Source organism: Cucurbita pepo, chromosome 16, assembly GCF_057944985.1.
Source record: "Cucurbita pepo subsp. pepo isolate OVF chromosome 16, ASM5794498v1, whole genome shotgun sequence".
Taxonomy (NCBI): domain Eukaryota; kingdom Viridiplantae; phylum Streptophyta; class Magnoliopsida; order Cucurbitales; family Cucurbitaceae; genus Cucurbita; species Cucurbita pepo.
This window is the reverse complement of record NC_141813.1, coordinates 547,353-568,869: the sequence shown is the minus strand read 5'-3', so window position 1 is coordinate 568,869 and position 21,517 is coordinate 547,353. Positions and strand designations below refer to the sequence as shown.

The window sequence follows — 21,517 nt, the reverse complement described above, 5'->3', positions numbered from 1 at the left end:
TCACTTACTTCCAACCTCTCATAACCTTCCAATACCTTAAAATTTGAACACTCTCCCTTGTAACCCATAACGCTGCTACTGTCTCCACACAAGCCTTCCAATATTCCATAAAAAACAACATGATGAATGCAAATTTTGCAAGGAGGGAGCTCATAACAATACTCAGCATCGATGGCGGTGGCATCAAAGGCATCATCCCCGGAACTGTTCTCGCCTTTCTCGAATCCAAACTTCAGGTGTTTGACAAAACTTTACGTTCTAACTTTTTTTTTTCTATATATGTAACTATCCAAGCCCATCGCTAGCAGAAATTATCCACTTTGACCCATTACGTATTATCGTCAGCCTCACAGATTTAAAACGCATTTAATAGGGACACGTATCCACACTTTTGTAAGAAATACTTTGTTCCCCTCTCCAATCTATGTGGGGAACTCACAATATCTGCTAGCAGTGGACTTGAACTGTTACAAATGGTATCAGAGCTAGACATTGGACGGTGTGCCAAAGAGGACGTTGGCTCCGAAGGGGTAGATTGTGAGATCTCATGTCGATTAGAGAGACGTTGACCAATGTTGTCATTCCGGCTTTCGACATCAAGATTCTCCAACCGGTCATCTTCAACACCCATGATGTAATCAAAATCATGTCTGGTTTTATTTTTTATTTTTTCTTAAATTATAAATTTATTAGAACGAACATTTTTATTTTTAAGCACTTAAAAAGTTATTGGTCGGGTGTGAATATTACGCAGGCAAAAGTAAATGCATTGAAGAATCCGAGGCTGGCGGATGTGTGCTTGGCCACTTCGGCAGCGCCCATATTCTTGCCAGTCCATTTCTTTGAGACCAAGGACGATGTAGCAAACACCACTCGTACTTACGACCTCATTGATGGTGCCATTGCCATTAATAATCCTGTGAGTTACTTTCGTTAGTACCGCTTGTTCTTTATTGAAACACAAATTTACCCTTAAACTTCTTTTGAGTAGTAACTTTTTTTTACCCTAACTTTCAATTTCATTAAATAGCACGATAAAACTTAACTGATTAGTGTAATTTTTATCGAAAGATCATAGCTGTATCTCAATAAGGTCATAATAACTATATAATTCAATTAAAAAGATTTAAGTATATAGATATTTTAAGATACCTAAATATTTTAGGATAACTATTTACATTTTGAGATATTTTAGGAATAAATCTTGAAGATCGCTCATGTGTGGTCTACACGGTTTAGTCTCTACGATATATATCTCTCCTATAGTTTTTTTTTTCGGTAATGTTGGGTATCTTTTATTGATTGGTCTTAAGAAAGATTGTGAATATTTCCCACCAAAGATTTGTGTTCAACGTCAGAGCAAGGTTGTGATAAGTTGTGTAATCTCTTAAAACTCTTAGTATGCTCTATAAGTTGCGCTCTACCTGATCTTTCATATTAGAAACGATTTCTTGAGTTGTTAATGAGTGAGTTTCTTCCTGTCATGAGTAGTCCTTGACTTTGCAAGTTATGTGTTGAAAACTAGTTTGTTTGGTAGTACTGAAATACTACCAATACAACCGGTGATCTTCAAGACATTGAATGAATTAGAAGGACAAGGCCTTTGTTGGATTTCTAATAATCGGCCGTGAAATCCTTTATTTTCGGTGAGAGAAAATTGTCAACAACAGGTTGTTAGAAGGAAAATACAATGCCTAAAATAAGAAGAGAGAGAATGATGAAATTTTGACTGCCTTTAATAAATACATTTCCTATTTAAATATAACCTATCCGTTAAGAGTGGCCAACTGAATCTGTGCCCGTTCGTAGAAAATTGTCGTCTAAGAATTCGCTAATCCGTTTGTCAAATGTTCAAACGGAAACGGAGAATTAAATGTAAACGTGTGAATCTAACTAAGGACAAAGGTTTTATCTAACCGCCTTTGGGAGGCCATTAGCAAAAGTAAAATTATGCTGCCAGAGAAAGAGGCTAATGGTGCCTTGTGCAAATGAAGAATTAAAATAAACCAAGCAATATTTGCCTTGAAAACCACCGCCGAAGAAGAGATGTTGGATTACATTTAGGATGATAAGACACCGAAAGAAGCATGAGAAATGTTCATGACACTTTTCTCAAAGAAGAATATAGAAGGTTTGTTATGGTTGTACAAGAATGACCCGTTCAACCATTACTGGTAGAGTTTCAAAGTTTTCTAGCGAGCAAAAAAGTCATGGCTAAACAAATAGGAGGCATCACGTTGAAAAGTGAAGAAGAAGCACTCTACACAAATAAGAGTCGGAGCAACAATAAGTCACCCACCAAAACTAAATACAAAAATAGAGGAATTCTCCAACGAACTGTACAACCTTAAAAGGTTAGAAAAATGACAACAAGAGTTTACAAGACAAGAGATTTGAAGGTATCTGGTATAACAGATAAAAAAAAAAAAAAGAAGGGTCATATGTCCAAGAATTTTTTGTCCAAAAAAGGGTACATCGAAACAATATGACAACCTCGAAAAAGGAGATAGATAATGAATGAGATACAAAATAACATATGCTTTAGTGTTAATGGCAATGATGGGAGAACATATCGGTTATGAAAATGGCTCGATCTTGATTCAGGATGCTCAAACTACATGACTGCGAACAAAGAAAACTGTAAGACAAGAAATAGTACAAAGGAAGTCGTGTGGTATGTACAACCAACAATTCACAGTTGCCGATTGATCAAACAGACAATATAATGATTGTGTCTGATAATAAATCTGATATGGTAACGTTCATTGACAACTATTCAAGATATGTGCGGATTTTTTCATGGCAAAAAAGTCTGACACATTCTCAAAATTTCAGGATTTTAGACAATGGTGGAAAATATATGTCAAAGGATTTTGATTGATATCTACACAAGTGCACGATATGTTATCAATTTACATGTGCCAACACGTCAAAAAAAAAATGGTATAGCAGAGAGAAAAAGTCAACATCTTATAGAGGTTTATCGAAGCATGCTACACGTAAAAAATGTTCCATGAAAACTTTGAACTGAAGTTATGTGAACTGTTGCCCATGTGATCAACAAGCTTCTCTAGTCAAAGTTAGGTGTCATCTCGGAGTGAAGCATTATGAGACACGAAACCTTCAATTAGCTACTTCTCAGTATTTGACTGCGTTTGCTATGTATCAGGTTTGATAAGAAAGCAATCAAACATAAATTGTTGGATATGACAATCAAAGACAAGGGGGAGAGTGTTGTGATCCGAACGGAAAGATGCTACACTTCGAGAGGTGTAGTTTTTTTATGAAGCATTTTCGTGATGGTCCTGATGAGAAGAAACTTTTACCGTACTCAAACAATATTGACAAAATTCTACAACAGAAGACAGGAGAGTAAACGGTATACATTTGGTCAATTGTTTATGCACCTGAAAATCCAAGTGACACTAATGTTAGTGAGTAAGAAGTGATTCAACCAACCAAACTTAGTGAAAAGAAAATAACACTTAAACAACTTAGATGTTAATCTGTTAAAAGATATCACTAGCTCCGTAGAGTCAAACCCATTAATTATACGAGCTCATACGGTAAAATTTTAGGAAGAAATTCTCATTCATCCTTGGTAAATGTCTATTTTGATAAGTTTCAATTTAATTTCTACAATTTAGACTTTAAAATTTGATTACCACGTTTCCACCCTTTTTCGATCTCCAAATCTTCATCAAAACTATCTTCGTATTCAGGTAACTCTATTATAAAATGCCTTAAATTTTTGAGTTGATTAGTGATTTAACACGATGGATGTAAAAACTTTAAACAAAAACGGTTTGATGATGGATTTCTTATTCTAAGAAAAGAGAGCATTGTTTTTTAAACAGGATGACTCGTTAACCGGCGATACCGCATCGGTGGATATAGCGACTCCACAAAATTTAATAAAGCTTGTGAAGATTGGGGAGGAGTTAATAAAGAAACCCGTGTCAAGGGTTAATTTAGAAACAGGAAGATATGAGACTGTTGATGGAGAAGGTAGCAATGAGGAAGCTCTCACCAAGTTTGCCAAATTGCTCCATCAAGAACGAAAGTTAAGACTAAGTGGCTAGCTAGCTAGCTGAGACTTGTTATTCTATTTTGTGAGGTGCAATTTCGTTTTGGTTCCAATCTGAATGATGTGCTAGAGACATTATGGAAAAAAGTCAGTCGTTATCGAATTTTCATTTATAAAAGATTAGTTGGCGAACCTTGAATGAGGCAATAACGTCAAATTCTACGAGGGAGCGATCCTCATGCATGCCAACTATTAGGTACCCATGTGGTTCTTCATCCATTTATTGGACAAGTTTTCGACCCAAGAACCTTGTTGGGAGAACATTGTTTGTTTCCACACACATGAAGCACTATCCAGGCGTTACCAATCTAGGTCATCCTAGGTACACGTGTAGACCTCCACTCTCAATATATGTTCACTATTAGCTACCCCTAATAGTCCCCACACGACATTGTCAATAACAAGGAAGTGACCTTGACTCTTGTGATACTGATCACCGTTCTAATCCATGCGTAATAAAGTCTAGGCTAAGCTTGGATTCCCATACATGGTGGGTATCTAGCTTAGATCTCATTTAAGGCATTCTAACTATTAACTTACTCCATCACATTTTAGTTCTAATTGGAATAGTCCGAGATAAATATAATGATATAGTTTATAACTCGAATCATAAGAAACTAGTTCAATTTTTTTTAGGTAAGATCAAGCATATAAACACAACGGACCGTTCATGCATAAATAGTTCTAATCTCAATCAAAGATTTGAATTTATGTTTTTTATACTTTTCAACGTTCATAATTTCATGCATGAAAATAAACATTAAAAGAATTTAATTTCATGCTTAGTAGAATCAAATCTAGCTAACATAGTTCCGTAAAAACATTCTGAAAGGTCATTCATTTTATTGGAATATTTAAACGAACAAATTTTTTTTTTTATAAATCATGGTTTGAGGCCATAAATACCATATTCTATCTTAAGAACTCAATCCTAACTTAACATATCAGTCAAAGTCGATTCCCACAAGCATTTTTTAAAGAGAAACTAAAATAACCATATGCAACGTGTTTAAGAGTTCAGTTTTCCAGTTTCAGGAACTTCAAATGTCACCAAATTTCTCAAATAAGTCATCAATTGAGTCAAAATAAGAAAATGGGTGAAAACAAATTAAAATTCTAGTTTAAAACCGTCCAAAACAAGCTAAAATAGTGAAGATGTTCAAAACCAATTTGATTGTACCATTGGTGGCCGGTTTAGTTATATCACCACATCAGTCTACCCAAAGAATCTAATAGAGTGTTAGGTTATGAACTTGCTGCTTATTTATAGCTTACTAGTAAATGTTCATATAGTAAAAAGAATATAGTAAATAGTTATATATGGTAGATGATTTTATTTAGCATAGAGGTATATTAGTAAACATAAATATATTAAACTGAACTATATATATATCCATTTGAACTATCTATATCTATATCTATATTTATATCTATCTATCTATATATATATATCCATTTAGGTGATGCTTGAAAATGTACGGTATATATTTTGTGTATTCTTTGTGATTGTACATGGAAGTTATCAATATATACCTCTATTCAATATTTCACCTTTTCTCTCTCCTGCTGTTTGAGTGTGTGAGTTATTGTGCGGTCTTAACGGGGAGAAGTATGATTCTTACTAGGAGTGTATCTAACCCGACAACCCGGACCAACCCAACCCAAATTATAGGGGTTGGGTTGGGTTGGATTAGTCTTTTGGGTTGGGCTGGATTGTTTTTTCTGGACTCGGAGTATCTCGGTTCGGTTTTCGGTTCATAGGATAAAAAACTCGGGTTAGACCCGAAACCGAATAAACTTATAAATAACATTGAGAATTTAGTCGTAAGTTAAGGTTTGTCAGAATAGTAATCCGAGTTTTTAAAAATATTCCGTGCTCGGGTTCGACCGAAGTCGAATTTATCTGTTTATTGTTTTGTTTGTTTCTTTTACCTCAATATTTCATAAATTAACAAATATCTATTTATTCATTTTATACTATTTTTATTCATTTTATTATTTTATTTGTTTTTTTTATCTCAATATTTCATAAATTAACAAATATCTATTTATTCATTTTATACTATTTTTAAATATATTGTTTGTAATAGAATAAACGAACAATTTATTCATTTTATACAAATTATTTAATATGATTTTGAAGGTATTTTTATTTTTATTTTATATATATATAGTTTCTTTTTTTACTTAATATTTCATAAATTAACAAATATCTATTTATTCATTTTATACTATTTTTAAATACATGGTTTATAATAGAATAAAAGAACAATTTATTCATTTTATACAGGTTATTGAATATGATTTTAAAGATATTTTTATTTTTATTTTATATATATAGTTCTATTCTAACCTTTTCTTTTTGTCATTTTGTCATGTGTATTCTTTTCTATCTTTTTTTTTTTAATTTCATTAGGTTATTTAATATGATTTTGATATTTTATTATATAATATATATATAAAGTTTCTTTAAATTAATCATTTATATTATTTTTTAATTTTATAATCTATTCTCGTTTATTTAAATGAGTCCTTTCTATCTTTTTATAATTTCATCATCTATCCTTATATTCTATTTACGGTTTATATATTATAAAATTCTATTTTAAATATAAAAAATTACCTCAAAATGAAACTTCAATATTTTATTTTGTTTTTAAACATACTGTAAAATATTTCATTTTATTTTTAAACATAGGTAAATAAATTAACAAAGGTCTATTTATTCATTTTATACCATCTTTAAATACATGATTTATAATAAAATAAACTAACAAATCACACTTTATAAGTTTTATTTTAATTTAAAAATATGATTTATGATATATGATTTTGAAGATATTTTTATTTTATATATATATATAGTTTCTATAAATTAATTGGAGAACCCAATCCCAACCCAACCCGAAAATAGAGAGTTGGGTTGTAAAAAATTTTTGGTCTGGTCCAACCAACGTGAACTTTTGGGTTGAGTCAAAAAAAATCTCCCAACCCGACCGAACCTTGACCATGTACACCCGTAATTCTTACCATAGTTTTCCAGATTTCGACAAGATGGTTTTTGCTCCTATCATGTATTTTAGGCACTATCTCCTTTCGATTTCTTCTTGGGTCTCCTTCTCCCGAGTTCATAGGGACCAATTTAATTCCATATTACCTAGAAATGAAGAAGAATTTTGAAGCTTAAGCCTCGAATTTATGGGTTCACCTTTTTCAACTTGATATGGGATCCACTCTTCGATTAAGTTTTAACATTCAAACCCTTCACCAAAATTGTTGAAAAATCTACTCACGAAACTATAGGAATAAGAATCAATCTCTATTATCACACGAACTATGTCCAGAGTTTTATTGTCTCCCGTATCAATCTTATTCTTATTCTTTATTCTCCAATTCTTCTACTCAATCTTATTCTTATTCGTCTTTTTTTCTTTCTTTTACCGCTTTTTTTTCTTCTAAAATTAACGATATCATACCATTATTATAAAGATAGGCCGATAATATTATTTTAATTAATTAAAATATTATAATTTTTTTTAATGGAATAAAAATTTAGCATTATAAAATTATGGTTTTAATTTTTAATATATTTAAATATTTAAATATTAAAAAAAAATGAAGTGGAGTGTCACGTTCATGCTTGTCCAGGGCATGTTGCCCATGGCCCATGCTCATAACAAGCCAAACCCTTGTCATGTCTTTTCATTCGAGTGTTTTTTCTTTTGTAATTATAGAGGGTATGACACCTCAAAAAAATTCATGTCTAGGCTTGCCAGAACTAAAATGGCCCAGAATGTATTATAGAGGAATATGACTAGTCGTTAACTTCTCTCTACTCAAGGTTATATATGCTAAGCCGTTGTTATCTTTCTCTTGCTTGCTTATATAACGTCTCTTTCTAAAATCTCTCTCTCTTCTCGTTTTCTAAAACCTTCTTTTAAAACCGAGGTTAGAGGCTCGACCGTACGTCACTTGGCCGTAGGCGACGCAAGAACAAATTGGCTTAACTCACTTGTCGCTGGAAAGTGAGTGCCGCACAATCACTAGTCCGCTGCCTTTGAAAGTGCGATTGTGTCACGAAGCACCTCGTAACCGGTACTGAGAGTGGCATGGTACTCGTGGTAGCAAAATCATACATTTGGGCATTAAATTCCAATAAATAATGCCACCTAAAAAAATGCATTATTGTCAATGGCCTCCCAAATATATTTTAAATAAACAAATAATTCTATTACTTAACTAATTAAAACTGTTTCCATTAATTATTATTCTCCCAAATTCCTATTAATAAGTTATCACATAATTATTAATCAAATACATAAAAAGGAAGAAAACAAATATTTGTGGTAAAGGTGTTGAGAACTTTCTCGTGTAGAATAATTTTAAAATTGTGAGACTGACGGTAATACGTAATATGTCAAAGTTGACAATATCTGCTAGCGGTGACCTCTATACTGTCAAAATACACTTCACATGATTCAATTCTCACTAGTTCGTGTGTGCGCGTGTGTGTTGATAGATGATAATGAGTAACACATGCAATGTAAGGATCGGGTTCCTTGCATTAAATATTTTTCCATGTCTAATTCATAATTTCTATTTTACCACCGTAAAAAAAAAAGTACACAAAAAAGTAATATAATGCTCGTAAATAAAAATATAAAGTAATATTAAAAATTAAAATTTAATATTATAATATAAGCTAAAATTTATTATTTTAACCCATAGTTTCAGATTATGAGTGAAAAATAAAAGTATATAAAAATAAAATAATGAGAAAGTTTTATTGGAAAAAATTGGAATTAGTGTGTAGTTAAAAAAATTATAATATTTATTTAAAAAAAAAAGAAAAAAGAAATTTCGAAGACGCGTAGATGAGAGCATTGATTAGCAACAGCTGTACTCCAATCACAGACACTCCCTTCACTCCTTCATCTTCCTCATGTGATCACTCTCTCTCTCTCTCTCTAAAACCGCATTTCCTTCTCTCTCAATCTCTCCATCTCCATTCCCATGGCTTCCAAGCTCCTCTTCCCCTTCTTCACCATCCTCCTCCTCCTCCTCTCCGCCGCTTCCGCCCATCTCCCTGTCGACACCTCTCTCAAGCTCATGGCCGACGCCCTCGAATGGCCCACCACAATCTCCATTCCCGACCTCGACCACGACCACGACCACGACGACCTTCACCAAGACCCGCGCAGATCTCTCTTCTGGAGCCGAGTCCACTACTACATCTCCTACGGCGCTCTCGCCGCCAACCGGATCCCTTGCCCGCCTCGTTCCGGCCGCCCTTACTACACTCACAACTGCTACAAGGCTCGCGGCCCTGTCAATCCCTACAGCCGTGGATGCTCCGCCATCACCCGCTGCCGCCGCTGATCTCTCTCTATCTCTATCTCTATCTCTATCTCATTTCATTTTCCGATCTGAGTGAAACGCCGTCGTATTCCCTTTCCCTAATTACAATGTGTGGCTCTGGGAGTGACGGATTGTCGAATCTGATCTGTATTTGTCGTTTTAATTACTTCCACGACAGACGACATGTAGTTTGGGGCTTTATTCCTTCTTTTATTTTATATTCCCTTTTGATTGTTCCGCAATCTAGGATCGGGAAAACGGCGTCGTTGCGTTGATTGAGGTATTATTATTATTATTATTATGATGTGTGTGGCCAGGTATCTATCTGAACCAGATTATATAAATTAAGGATTGTTTTATTATTATTATAATTGTTTTATTTGTCATTATTATTACTTAATTATAGTTTAATGATACTGATTATGGATTAATGCTGGGATTACGCGGGAGCGTCGGTGGACGGTGATTTTTTTAATTGATGGTAAATTGTTTTTATGATCGTGCGGTACTGTCGGCCACACACAATCCTTTTCTATTTTTAAATTCAATTTTATTTTTATGAAATGGAAAATAATAATAAATTAATTTTAATTCTTAAAAATAACAAAATTAAAAACAAACCAACCTAAAATTATATATTAATTTTATATATAAATACATTTCTTAATTTGACGTATTCAATATATTTTATAAAAAAATTAAGAGTCTATTGAAAGTTTGTTAATAAATTAATTAGTCATTTTTTAATTTATATTGAATAAATTAATTGATTAAAAAAATTTTAAAATGCACAAATTTAATATATGCAAAATTAAAAAATAAATAAACATATTTGATCTTATGACTAAATAATATCTTTTTTATATATATATATATATATATATATATATATATATATATATTAGTTATTTATTTGATTCCATTGAAATTAAATAAGAATAATTTTCAAAATAATTGTTTTAGGGCACATGCGTATTTATTACCAGACTTATGATGCGTAATTTACATTTTTTTGGAACATAGTCGAGACTATAATTCTTTTAATAAATATTATTGGATGGCACGACATTTTAAAAAAGTAGGATGAATTTATATAAGATTAAACAATAAAAATATTTAATCTCTGTAAATTAATAAGAGTAATATTTTATAGGAGGATCATGTGCGATCAAATTTTGATGGTGAATGAATGATGAACTCGTATTTATGAAGAATTGTCATTTGATTTTCATGGGTGAAATGATTTTTGTAACCGATTTAATAAGCCAACGATTTTAGGAACCAGATAAAATAGGGAGCTAAAAATATAATTTTTCTTTTAGTTAAAATTATAGTATTTATCTAAGCTTCCGGTAGAATTTGATACTAAAAAAAGTGGATGAATTTGTTGTATGATGAAAGTCCCACATCGACTAATTTAGGGAATGATTATGGGTTTATAAGTGAGGAATACTAAATCTATTAGTCATGAGACTTTATGTTTAAAGTGGATAATATCATACCATTGTGGAGAGTCGTGTTCGAGAACTTAGAATCTTATAAATTTGGGATTAAAAATTTTTAGCCGTTGGATCAATATTAATTAAAATTAAAACTCTATTATCAAAATTATTGTTTTTCCCTAATGTAATTACCAAATTATGTTTCCTCCGCAAGGAAATGCCTGAAAGGGGTAGCAAACGAAGAGTCATTTATCTCTCGTCGTCGTCGGAGGAGGACGACGAAGAGGAATCAGACGAGGAGTACGATGATGAAGACGATGACGAAGGGGAATCGGAAGAGGAGTTTGATAATGGATGCAGCGACAACGATTGTGATGAAGTTCTCTCCCAGCGAGTCATCCGCTTTCTTAAAGGTACGTTTCTTCTTTTTCCATTGATAATTCGCCATTGTGTTGAGATTCGGGTTCAAAGTCGAAGTGTCGATTGAGAGAAATGAAATCGATGATTAGATAGGTTGTTGGGAAATTCATAGGGTATTGGATCTCTTAATTATCTGATTTGAAACATGTTCTGTCGCAGAGAATAAAAATTTAGATTCGTTAACACTTAATGATTGCAAAGCTTATTTACGGGAGAATAGGCTAAGAATAGCGGGGACTAAAGCCGTCTGTATTCAAAGACTCCAGGAACATTGGAGGTACGTGGATTCTTCATCTTTAAACTCAAGATACACATCTTAATATTGCGTTCAATTAGGAAATTTATGAAGTTTCGTCATCTAGTCCGATCGCTGAATATTTGAAATTGTTAGTACTTTTTCATGGTGGAAATCTGCTATGTACTCATCTATGGAAGTCTTCTGATATTTAGAGAAGCGACTATTGAGTGTTTCGGTAAATGTGGATTGTCACCAATTATGATTCTATACACTTTAATAGATGGAAAACAGAAGATTTTTAGATAATTTTATGTTGTGAAATTGAGTTTTCCTTGTTCCTCAACGGATTTTGGAGCCTTTAACTTCTAGTTCTGCATTGATACATATCAAATCATATGGCAGCCAAACATAATTTGGGTTTGGTACTGTTTACCATTTGTTGCTGGTAAATCTTGATTAACTGATCTGTATTCTACGTCTTCCCTTCTGTTGTAATCACTTTGGGTCTCTGCAAAGTTGCACCATTATATAGAAGTTATTAAGCAAAAAGGGCGGAGATTCTGAAAGAATAATGTGCCATTTATTCAATTCTTCACAAGGAGTTAAATATACAATAGGTATTAGGCACAACTTGTGATATCCCACATCGGTTGGAGCGGGGAACGAAACATTTCTTATAAGGGTGTGGAAACCTCTCCTTAGTAAACACATTTTAAAACCGTGAAGCTAAAGACGATACGTAACGGGCCAAAATGGACAATATCTGCTAGCGGTGGCTGTTACAAGTGGTATCAAAGCAAGGCACCCAGCGGTGTGCTAGCGAGGACGCTGGGCCCCCAAGGGGGTGGATTGTGAGATCCTACATCGTTTGGAGAGGGGAACGAAACATTCTTTATAAGGGTGTGAAACGTCTCCATAGTAGACACGTTTCAAACCATGAAACTAACGGCGATACATAACGGGCTAAAGCGGACAATATTGTTAGCGGTGACTATTACACAACTACTCCTAACAAAACATCTTGGCTCTCTTCTTTTTCTCCCAACTCAGGATGAAGGATGGAAATGGTGAAGCGCACTATCCAAGGTCATCCTTTGTTGTCAATTGTACTGGTAATTTCTATATACATTTGTCATAGTATTTTCTTTGATCACTCTTTTAGTGGCTGTAATTATTCTATTAAAACATCAATGCAGGTGATGTTTGTAGGGGAGATACTGTTTTGTTCACTCAGAAAGTTTATGCAAAGTACTCAAACAAGTTTCTCTTCCACCACTAGTCTTGTGTTAGATATTTTAGATTTGCACTCCTAATTCTTGTAGCTTAAATTTTAACAGGTTTGATAAAGTAACTAGGCGTGGAGGGCTTATAGGGAAGAGAACTGTAGCAGGGAGGGTAGTGAAGGAAAGCTATGGTGCAAGTAAACAGCAGCATACTTTTACTGTAAGGCTGTTTTTTCTGTTCTAGCAATCATTTTCTCATATCGTAATTCAAATTGGTTGTGCATTATTAGTATCATACTTTTTAATATGCTCAATATGTTTACATCTAATATTCATTTGCGATTCATAAATATTTTTTCATTTGCGATTCATATTTCCAACGCTTGTGACTATAACGTGCTAGGTCGAAGTTTTATGGAGCACGGGAGTTCGGAAGTTACCCCCACTTTATCCTCTACTTGTTAAGGGTCGAAATCTCTATAAACTAAGAACTTTCAGACGGGTAAGTTCTCTACATACATAAATATATTTTATTTTCATACAAAGCATTTGAGTTGTGGGGATTTGAACTGTGGATGAAAATTTTAAATCAAATTGATTTTTTTAGTTGAACCATTGCTGGTGGAAGTGTACGTATGTAGATATGAATTTAGTAACAGAACAATGCTCATTGTGTCTTAAATTCTCAAGCATGAACCAAGTCTGTAAGTTTGGCTCCAAGATATCCATCCTTTCCACATTTGTATAAAAGAGCTAAAGTTCTAAGAAATATGATTGCTATTGTATCGTCACCTGAGTCAATTGATGGATGTCATCAATAGTTGACCTTGTTTGATTGTATGTATGTATGATTTATGATTTATGAATTTTGTGATAGGGATATCTCACTGATCAAACATGTATGGATGAATAGAGTATGTTTTCCTATGTTATAGGTGATCGATAAGAATATCTCCCTAGCAAAACATGCATGAGCGAACCAAACTAAGATTAGGGTGGTGGAGCTAGAGCAGATTATACGTTGACATAGGTCAGTACGTTCTCAGTAGACCTAGCACCTTAGGATCGTGAGCGGTGTTCATGAAAGTGGCGTTTGGCTCCAAGATATTCATCCTTTCCAAATTTGTATAAAAGAGCTAAAGTTTGTATGTCAGATCTTGTTTCTGATCATAAATGCAACCCAATGACCAATATTGCTTTGTTTTCTTCATTATTTGTATGTTTTACTCAGCTTTGGAATGATGAAGCTGAAAGAGTTCAAGTTCTAGCAGAGAAGCACAAAAGAGGTGCGGCTGCTCGGGGTGTACGAGCATTGCAGAAAAGGAAAAGAAAACTCGTACAAATCGGAGGTATAATTGACAACCACTACTCCCCAAAACATGAAAAGGAGCTTGCTTGCTGCAATTGAATAAAAGATTGAATGTTACCATATTTTTGTATTGTAATGTCCAGGAAGTGGAAAGAATCAAGGACATGTTCAACTTCCAAGACAAGCCTTGAACAGTAACGGGAGTCGCAAGAGTATGCGTTCAAGGGACAAGAACAATGCTGTTCGTAGACACCCAGCGTAGGAAGACAGAATGGACATCGAAAAATATAGTGGTCTGCTCTTGAGCTTACAAATGGCCTTTGAACTTGCGTTACAAATTGCTCTTTTAAGTTTGAAAAGGAATCAGTGAATAACTATTCAAATAATGTAACCAAAATTGACTTCAAAGTAGCAGGAAAAGTCAAAACAGGCATTTAGGTTCGTTTGTAGATGTAATTAGCCTTTACTTTCACGATATCTTGTGATAAAATAAGGTTTTAAATGAATTTAATTAGATGTAAAATGGCTAAGATCAACACTATCTCATATATTAAGTTCGTATTATGTTTTCAATATATTAGATGAATGAGTTGTCAAGTTAATTGATGTCATGAGTCGATAGCGTAGCTCACGAGTACTTTCCCACCTCAATTGGTACTTGAAAAAGGAAAAGGAGTGAATACTTGAAAAAGAAAAAGGGACGAGTATAAAAATACTCATCAAGCAACGAGATGAGTATAAAAATACTCATTAAGCAAAGGAAAGGGAGAAAGAGATGAGTATAAAAATACTCAGACTCTCATTGCATCCATTTCCTAATAAGTTTTCACGACTTTCTCTAAACTCTAAGAAGTTCGGACCTATCCCTTACAATAATCTAAGCCTTTATGCAGGTCTCGAAGTTCCTAACGGTTCATCATGTGTCATCTGCCTGTGTAGTCCCTAATCCCCTTTCAAAATTGGTTAACGGCGTCGCAACGTCAGCTTTGACCTGTCAGCTTTGACCTGTTCATACACTCAATAGAAGTGTTCGCCCTAAACCACCTATCTGTGTAGTCCCTAATCTCTTCTAATACTGGTTTACAGAGTAGTGGCATTAGCCTTGACCTGTTTCTACACTCAATAGGAATTCTCATCTTAACGCATACTTGTGTATGTCCCAAGTCCTACTAGGACTGGTTTACGAGTTCGCCCATTTCTACACTCAATAGGAGTCCTCGTTTTGAGTTAGCTACCAAAGTAGTCCCAAGTCCCTTCCAAGACCGATTTACGTGTTCGCCCGTTTCTACACTCAATAGTCACTCAAGTGGCGTCGGGATACTATAAAGATTCTTTAGCCTTACTCAGATGTTAGGGAGATTTACTAGGTTCTTAGTGTATCTAGTTGTTTTAGACTACATCTCATGTTCCTAACCAATTCCTGGGTGCACTCATGTCTAGAACTCTGATCGCCGCTCACGATCCTAAGGTGCTAGTCTATTGTGAATGTATTAACCTAGGTCAACGTATAATCTACTCTAGCTCTGCCGCCCTAATCTTAATTTGGTTCGCTCATGCATGCTTTACTAGGGAGATATTCCTATCTATCACCTATGACATAAGAGAACATATTCTATTCATTCATACATATTTGATGAGTGAGATATCCCAATCAATCACCTCATGCACAAAATTCATAAATCATAAATTATACATACAATCAAACATGGTATCTATCGCTTGGAACACATCACAATATGTCGTCCTCTATTCTAATACAATAGAAGACATTAAAATAAGCATGTATCTCGATTTCTCGTTCTATGCATAATTTCATAATTTTCATAACATGCATGTCTACTCTCATCCAAATCATTCATTCTGAGTTCTAATCATACATATTCTAATCATATGAGGTAAGATAGGCTCGCATGCTAACTCATCCTAACGATTCCTACAAATATTACTTGCAACTATTTAACTTTTGAATTGATTAATTTAATAGCCATGCCAAATAGAATATCCACTTAATTACATATCTAAATGTAAAATTACAATATATATTTTTTTCGACTAAAAAAAACATAGCTTAATTGGTGTAGGCATCCACTCTCAAGAGATCGAAAGTTCAAATTTCCACTCATTAGTGTCTTCAGTTTATGAACTCATTAGCTATCGAATCGAAAGCTTGATTTGACAAATTTAGTTGAGAATATATCAGTTTTGATCTATAACAACTTGACGCTCGAATATAACCACAGGATGCAGTCAGCATGATGTGACTTGAATGGCCTCTACTTGTTGTTTCCAGTCAATCTGCACCCTCAAAACACAACACTTGATCCTATAAGTGCAATGGGCAAAAGCAAACACTCTCCGACAACGGAGAAAGAACGAAAAACGAAATCGGTGAAATTAGGTCGATAAATTAATGTAGGAACACGACGAAGAAGAAATGGATGCAAGAACGAACATTAAAACACACCATCAGTCCTCGCATTTTCGGATAAAAGTAGAATTTATAGCGTTTGGAACTCTGTGGTAAGACTAAAATGAACATAACTATAACTACATAGGAATAGAGTGAAGGAAAGCTGTAACAGCCCAAACCCACCGGTAGTAAATATTATCTGCTTTGACCCGTTACCTATCACCGTCAGTCTCACGATTTTAAAACAAGTATGTTAAGGAGAGATTTTCACACCCTTACAAGAAATTCTCCGTTTTCCTCTCCAACCGATATGAGATCTCGATCTCTAAGAAGCATTCATCAATCAAGACTATTGAGTGGAAAGGAAGAAGAAAACCTCACAATTACAACCCAGAAGTTCATGTCTGGATATGCAAGTGCCATCCTCTGAGAACCCTGGGGGATTATCTTCACTTGCAATTGACCACACACTTCTGATTCAAACCTATACAAATACAGTGAGAAAAACTCCAACTCCATCTCCTACATTTTCACTTCACTTACCAATGAGGTCGGATCGTCATCCTTGTTGCGAGTATCCACAAGCTCCGGCCATATCGAAATCGAAGTATTTCTCGACTAAGATCTCAGAGCTACATAGCTGAAAGGAATCCGGATGGAGCAGCCAATACTTTTGATGAATGTTCAACATTTGAGTTATAAGCCTTATAATGGTTTCATCAGAGTTCGACTAGAAGGTCCATGTAACAGTTTGACAAACCCGAGGAAGCTCAATTTTCCATCGGTATGTCGAATCCAATCGTGAAGAACGGTATGAACAGGCACAGAAGGGCTGAGGCCAAGTTCCTGGAATGGCCACAATACCATACATTAGAGTTTACAATACCATAGATTTGCATGTGTAGTTTTGGCTTACAAAGGTTGTGTACGAATTCTACGTAAATCTCAATAGAACGGAATCACGTCGAGAATTTTAGAACCACGTGTTTGAAACCATTTATAAACTACTTGAGTATGATTTGCAAAATAAGGAAACTGATGCACAGACGTTTCATCACACAAGCATATCAAACATACCGATGCCAGTTCCTCTATAACAATGGCTCTGTTTCCATCCTTCTCAAACAGATCGTAAGCACATCGCGCATGTTGCTCCCACCTATCGAGAGCCTCGAGTTGATGGACACTTAGTGTAGCTGCACAAAACTCTTCAAAATCCATTCTCCTATATTGCAATGCATTAAGCTGTCACACAAAAGCAAAGAAAACCATGAGCAATGCGAGGTTAAAGGAAATTGAATCAAGAAACTAGTTGAGAACAATACCGAACTCAATAGATCCGGTATCCTCGATTCCTTTATAGTATTCGATATGTTTTTCGTCAAAGCCTAACCATAAGTAAAAGAGAAATCAACATAACCAACATGAAACCATTTTGAAGAAAACCAAAGAGAAAAGAAGGATATAAACCTCTTTGATGTTTTCTATGCTTATGGTGCCATTTTTGCTCGGTTCCAAGAGTGAAAACTGCGTCTTCAAATAGAATAGCTCGTCTAAAGACAACGTTCTCGACACAGCCTATAACAAAAAATCTTTAGTAAACAAAATAATGGGAAAACAGCAGATGAGTATGCAGGAAATCATACAAGTGCCAGAAACAAACCTTTAAAGCAGCTTTTCGAAGAGATGATGACCGCATGTAAATCTTCATGAGTTTAAATATTAGTATATCAAGAGGAGATTTTACATCCAGAGAATTTTTAATCCATGGATGACCTGTGTTAAAAAGATGAATAAGAGGGGAAATTATGAAAGAAAGGGGACGAAACCCGTCTAAGATCTTGTGTGACGGCTTAGTAGCACGTAAAGAGAACACGTAGCCTAAGTGGAACTCAATATTCAACAAGAAGAAAAACCAAGTTTCTTTGTATAATGCACGTACTTAGAGCTTGAGCAGCAGACATCCTTTTTCGTGGATCTTTAACTAATAGTCGTTTGACAAAATCTCTTGCCTCAGAAGACAGAGAAGGCCATGGCGACTCGTCAAAGACGGGATCAGCTTTTAGGACGGCTTTAAAGATGCCAGACTCCGTTCGAGCCCAAAATGGACGACTACCACATAGAAGAATATATGCAATTACGCCTATACTCCAGACATCTGCCTCTGTACTGTATGATCTATGGAGGACTTCAGGAGCTACATAGTAAGCACTACCAACAATATCATTAAGCCTTTCATCTGCCAAAGAAATTAAAGAACATAAACTAATATTCAAGTTTTGGAGTTAATCATACTGAAACTAAACTAAGGAAAACCTGGCTTCACAAAATCTGATAATCCGAAATCGATAGCCTTCAACAATGAATCTTCGCCCTTTGAAGTGAAAAGGAAATTCTGATCCACCAATAAAGTGTGCTTAGCCAAGAGTTCATGAAGTGGAAATGTACCAGAAAAGAAATTACATTCACTCTTTGGACTTTCCCTTCTGGGCTTCCTCTCAAGGTTTTAAAACCCGTCTGTTAGGGAGAGGTTTCTACACCCTTATGAGGAATGTTTCATTCTCCTCTCCAACCGATGTGGGCTCTCACAATCCACCCACTTGGGGACCTAGCATCCTCAGTGGCACACCGCTCAGTGCTTGACTTTGATATCATTTGTAACAGTCCAAGTCCACTGTTAGCAGATATTGTCCTTTTTGGACTTTCCTTCAAGGTTTTAAAACGCGTCTGCTAAAGAGAGGTTTCCACACCCATATAAGGAATGTTTCATTCTCCTCTCCAACCGATGTGAGATTTCACAATCCACCGCTCTTGGGGGCCTGGCGACCTCGCTGGCACACTGCCCGGTGCCTAGCTCTGATACCATTTGTAACAGCTTAAGCCCATCGCTAGCAGATATTGTCTTTTTTGGGCTTTCCCTTCTGGGATTCCCCTCAAGATTTTAAAACGCGTCTGCTAGGGAGAGGTTTTCATACTCTTATAAGAAATGCTTCGTTCTCCTCTCCAACCGATACAAGATCTCACAACACCAATTGAACGTCTAATCAAATTCAATATTTTAAATTGTTTATACAACACAAACCTATCTGTCTAACTTACCTCAGGTTTGAGATCCCGGTGAACCACACCCTGAAGGTGGAAAAAAGCTACAACATATAGTATCTGTACCATTACAGCTCTTGCATCCTCCTCTGTATACTTACCACCCCTAAGTAGTAAAAACAAAATTCAAGAGAACATCAGTAGATTAATCATAAGTTTACCAAAGCTTTTATGGTTCAAGAAAATCCTAAACCAAAAAGGTACTAAGGATTCTTGTGATTCCAAAGAATCCAGCTATAACCAGGAACGTAGAGCTTTCCTCCTTTTCCCAATACAATATAGCACGTATTCGAGACAGCATTAGATAAGAGTACCTCGATAGAATTCGGTCTAAAAGTTCTCCTCCTTTACACAACCTGAAAATGTATAACTCATTTAGACTCATCCAAACATTAAAGTCATGAAAGAAACTTCTGCAACAAAAGGGATATTATATGATAGTGTGAAGAAACTAACTCCATTACTATATATACGTTGTCATGATCCTCATATGCATCATAGAAATTTACAAGATTTTTGTGACCACTCAAAGATTTTAATATCATCACTTCCCGTCTGACATCCTCGATTGCGATCGCAGTAGTCATCTACCAGTACAAATACAAGCCAAACAATTAGGAAAACGTAATATAGTGTATGCTTGAATCATGATAACTAGATCTAGTTTCAAGTAGCAAAGCACTTCAAGTAATACAAATATGAACATGGTTAGTAGAAAATTATTTGAAACAGAGAAAAGGAAAGCCTGAAGATCCATAACCAAGTTCATATAGATCATGTTAACTAGATCTTAACAGAGCACCTTGGACTTGGGAATGATTTTGATAGCCACTTGTTGGCCCTTAAGTTCGCCCTTCTTGAACCTCGCAGCACAAGTGTAGCCAAAATGCCCTCTCCCAACCTCTTCTCCAACCTCATATTTACTCGCAAGATGCTTCGGAAACCCGAAATTCTTATCCAAACCAGTAGCGCCTTCCGCCTCACTCCCCTCAGGGATCGACGCCTCATTTGGCTTCACCGAGCCGTGCCGCCGCGCTAGAACAGCACGAATATGCTTCGCCGGCGATGGAGGCGGAAATGGCTTTCTAAAGAACCGCTTCGGAGTCGAATTAGCACTCGCATTCGCTGGAGATCTCGCCGGAGACTTCTTCGAAAACAGGAAATGAGCAGGGCTGGGACTGTAAAATGAGAAAAACGGCGATTTCTTCACATCATCCGTCTCATGGCGGGCGTTTCTCCTATCCGCCGTCTTCCTCTCATCTCCTCCCGCGGCGGAAACAGAGTTTGGTTGAGCGGAATTATGCCCTACATTGGGCGTTCGTGAACCAGATTTCTGAGAGAACAGATCAGAATTCGGGGAGGGTTTGGAGTTGCAGAGACCCATCAGACACCTCCCCCGAGAAACGAAGAGAAAGAGAAGATCAAAGGGAACAAGAAAATGGAAATTGAAAAATCCGAATGCTGAATGAAATCATTTGTTGGGGATAAGAATGAATGGATATTTGAACAGGATTTTGGAAAGTTCATGAACTCCTTCAGAGATTCGGAAAGGGAAAACAACTCACCAACCGGAATCTTGATTTGTCTCTGATGATTGGAAGTGTTCTCAACACTGAGACAGAGAGAGTGATCCACACAAAATGATAAAACGGAAGCGACGTCGACTTCACTTTCTGGTGTCTAATTTAATATTATTTGTTTTTATTTTATTAATAATTTTGTACTATGAAATTCAAATTTTTAAAAGTTATTACCTCAATATCTGACGTAGAATTCATCTGCTTACGTGGGGCCTCGATAGCTCAAGCTCAGTCGCCACGTTTCCTCCACGTGGCATTCATTTCTCACGGTTTTTTTTTTCTTAATTAATAAAAATAACCTTAAATTTGTATTAAAAAAATATATATACTTAAATAATGTTTTAAAAA

At 35.3% G+C, this 21,517-nt stretch overlaps 4 protein-coding genes across 7 annotated transcripts; 3 read left to right on the top strand and 1 right to left on the bottom strand.

Moving 5' to 3' along the window:
• The first annotated feature begins 346 nt into the window (after window positions 1-346).
• LOC111777702 (patatin-like protein 1) lies at window positions 347-4,319 on the top strand. Its single transcript, XM_087118357.1, has 3 exons — window positions 347-634; window positions 755-919; window positions 3,858-4,319. The coding sequence occupies exons 1-3, from the start codon at window positions 548-550 to the stop codon at window positions 4,080-4,082; spliced, it is 477 nt and encodes a 158-aa protein (XP_086974483.1). The 5' UTR covers window positions 347-547; the 3' UTR covers window positions 4,083-4,319.
• Window positions 4,320-9,001: 4,682 nt separating this feature from the next.
• On the top strand, window positions 9,002-9,810 carry RALFL34 (ralf-like 34). Its single transcript, XM_023657423.2, has one exon. It carries the CDS (start codon window positions 9,101-9,103, stop codon window positions 9,464-9,466), a length of 366 nt encoding a protein of 121 aa, XP_023513191.1. The 5' UTR covers window positions 9,002-9,100; the 3' UTR covers window positions 9,467-9,810.
• Window positions 9,811-11,063: 1,253 nt separating this feature from the next.
• On the top strand, window positions 11,064-14,657 carry LOC111777327 (SAP domain-containing protein). 3 transcript variants are annotated; one of them, XR_002812385.2, is made up of 9 exons: window positions 11,065-11,300; window positions 11,467-11,584; window positions 12,596-12,657; window positions 12,742-12,793; window positions 12,883-12,988; window positions 13,172-13,270; window positions 13,704-13,798; window positions 14,000-14,117; window positions 14,221-14,241. XR_002812385.2 is itself a non-coding variant. In XM_023656868.2 (8 exons), exons 1-8 carry the CDS (start codon window positions 11,105-11,107, stop codon window positions 14,337-14,339), a joined length of 870 nt encoding a protein of 289 aa, XP_023512636.1. In that variant the 5' UTR covers window positions 11,068-11,104; the 3' UTR covers window positions 14,340-14,657. The 3 variants fall into 3 exon arrangements, 1 of the variants encoding a protein (XP_023512636.1); XR_015412059.1 differs by lacking the exon at window positions 14,221-14,241 and having other exon boundaries at window positions 11,064-11,300; window positions 13,704-13,913; XM_023656868.2 differs by lacking the exon at window positions 13,704-13,798 and having other exon boundaries at window positions 11,068-11,300; window positions 14,221-14,657.
• A 1,869-nt stretch (window positions 14,658-16,526) lies between these two features.
• Window positions 16,527-21,259, bottom strand: LOC111777325 (CDPK-related kinase 5). Of its 2 annotated transcripts, XM_023656866.2 has the most exons (11): window positions 20,392-21,259; window positions 20,046-20,176; window positions 19,904-19,945; window positions 19,587-19,695; window positions 18,804-18,882; window positions 18,430-18,726; window positions 18,151-18,263; window positions 17,958-18,065; window positions 17,813-17,875; window positions 17,565-17,732; window positions 16,527-17,333 (listed from the first exon to the last, which is right to left on the bottom strand). In XM_023656866.2, the coding sequence occupies exons 1-11, from the start codon at window positions 20,971-20,973 to the stop codon at window positions 17,193-17,195; spliced, it is 1,833 nt and encodes a 610-aa protein (XP_023512634.1). In that variant the 5' UTR covers window positions 20,974-21,259; the 3' UTR covers window positions 16,527-17,192. The 2 variants fall into 2 exon arrangements, with proteins under 2 accessions (XP_023512634.1, XP_023512635.1); XM_023656867.2 differs by lacking the exon at window positions 16,527-17,333 and having other exon boundaries at window positions 17,592-17,732; window positions 17,818-17,875.
• Window positions 21,260-21,517: the final 258 nt, after the last annotated feature.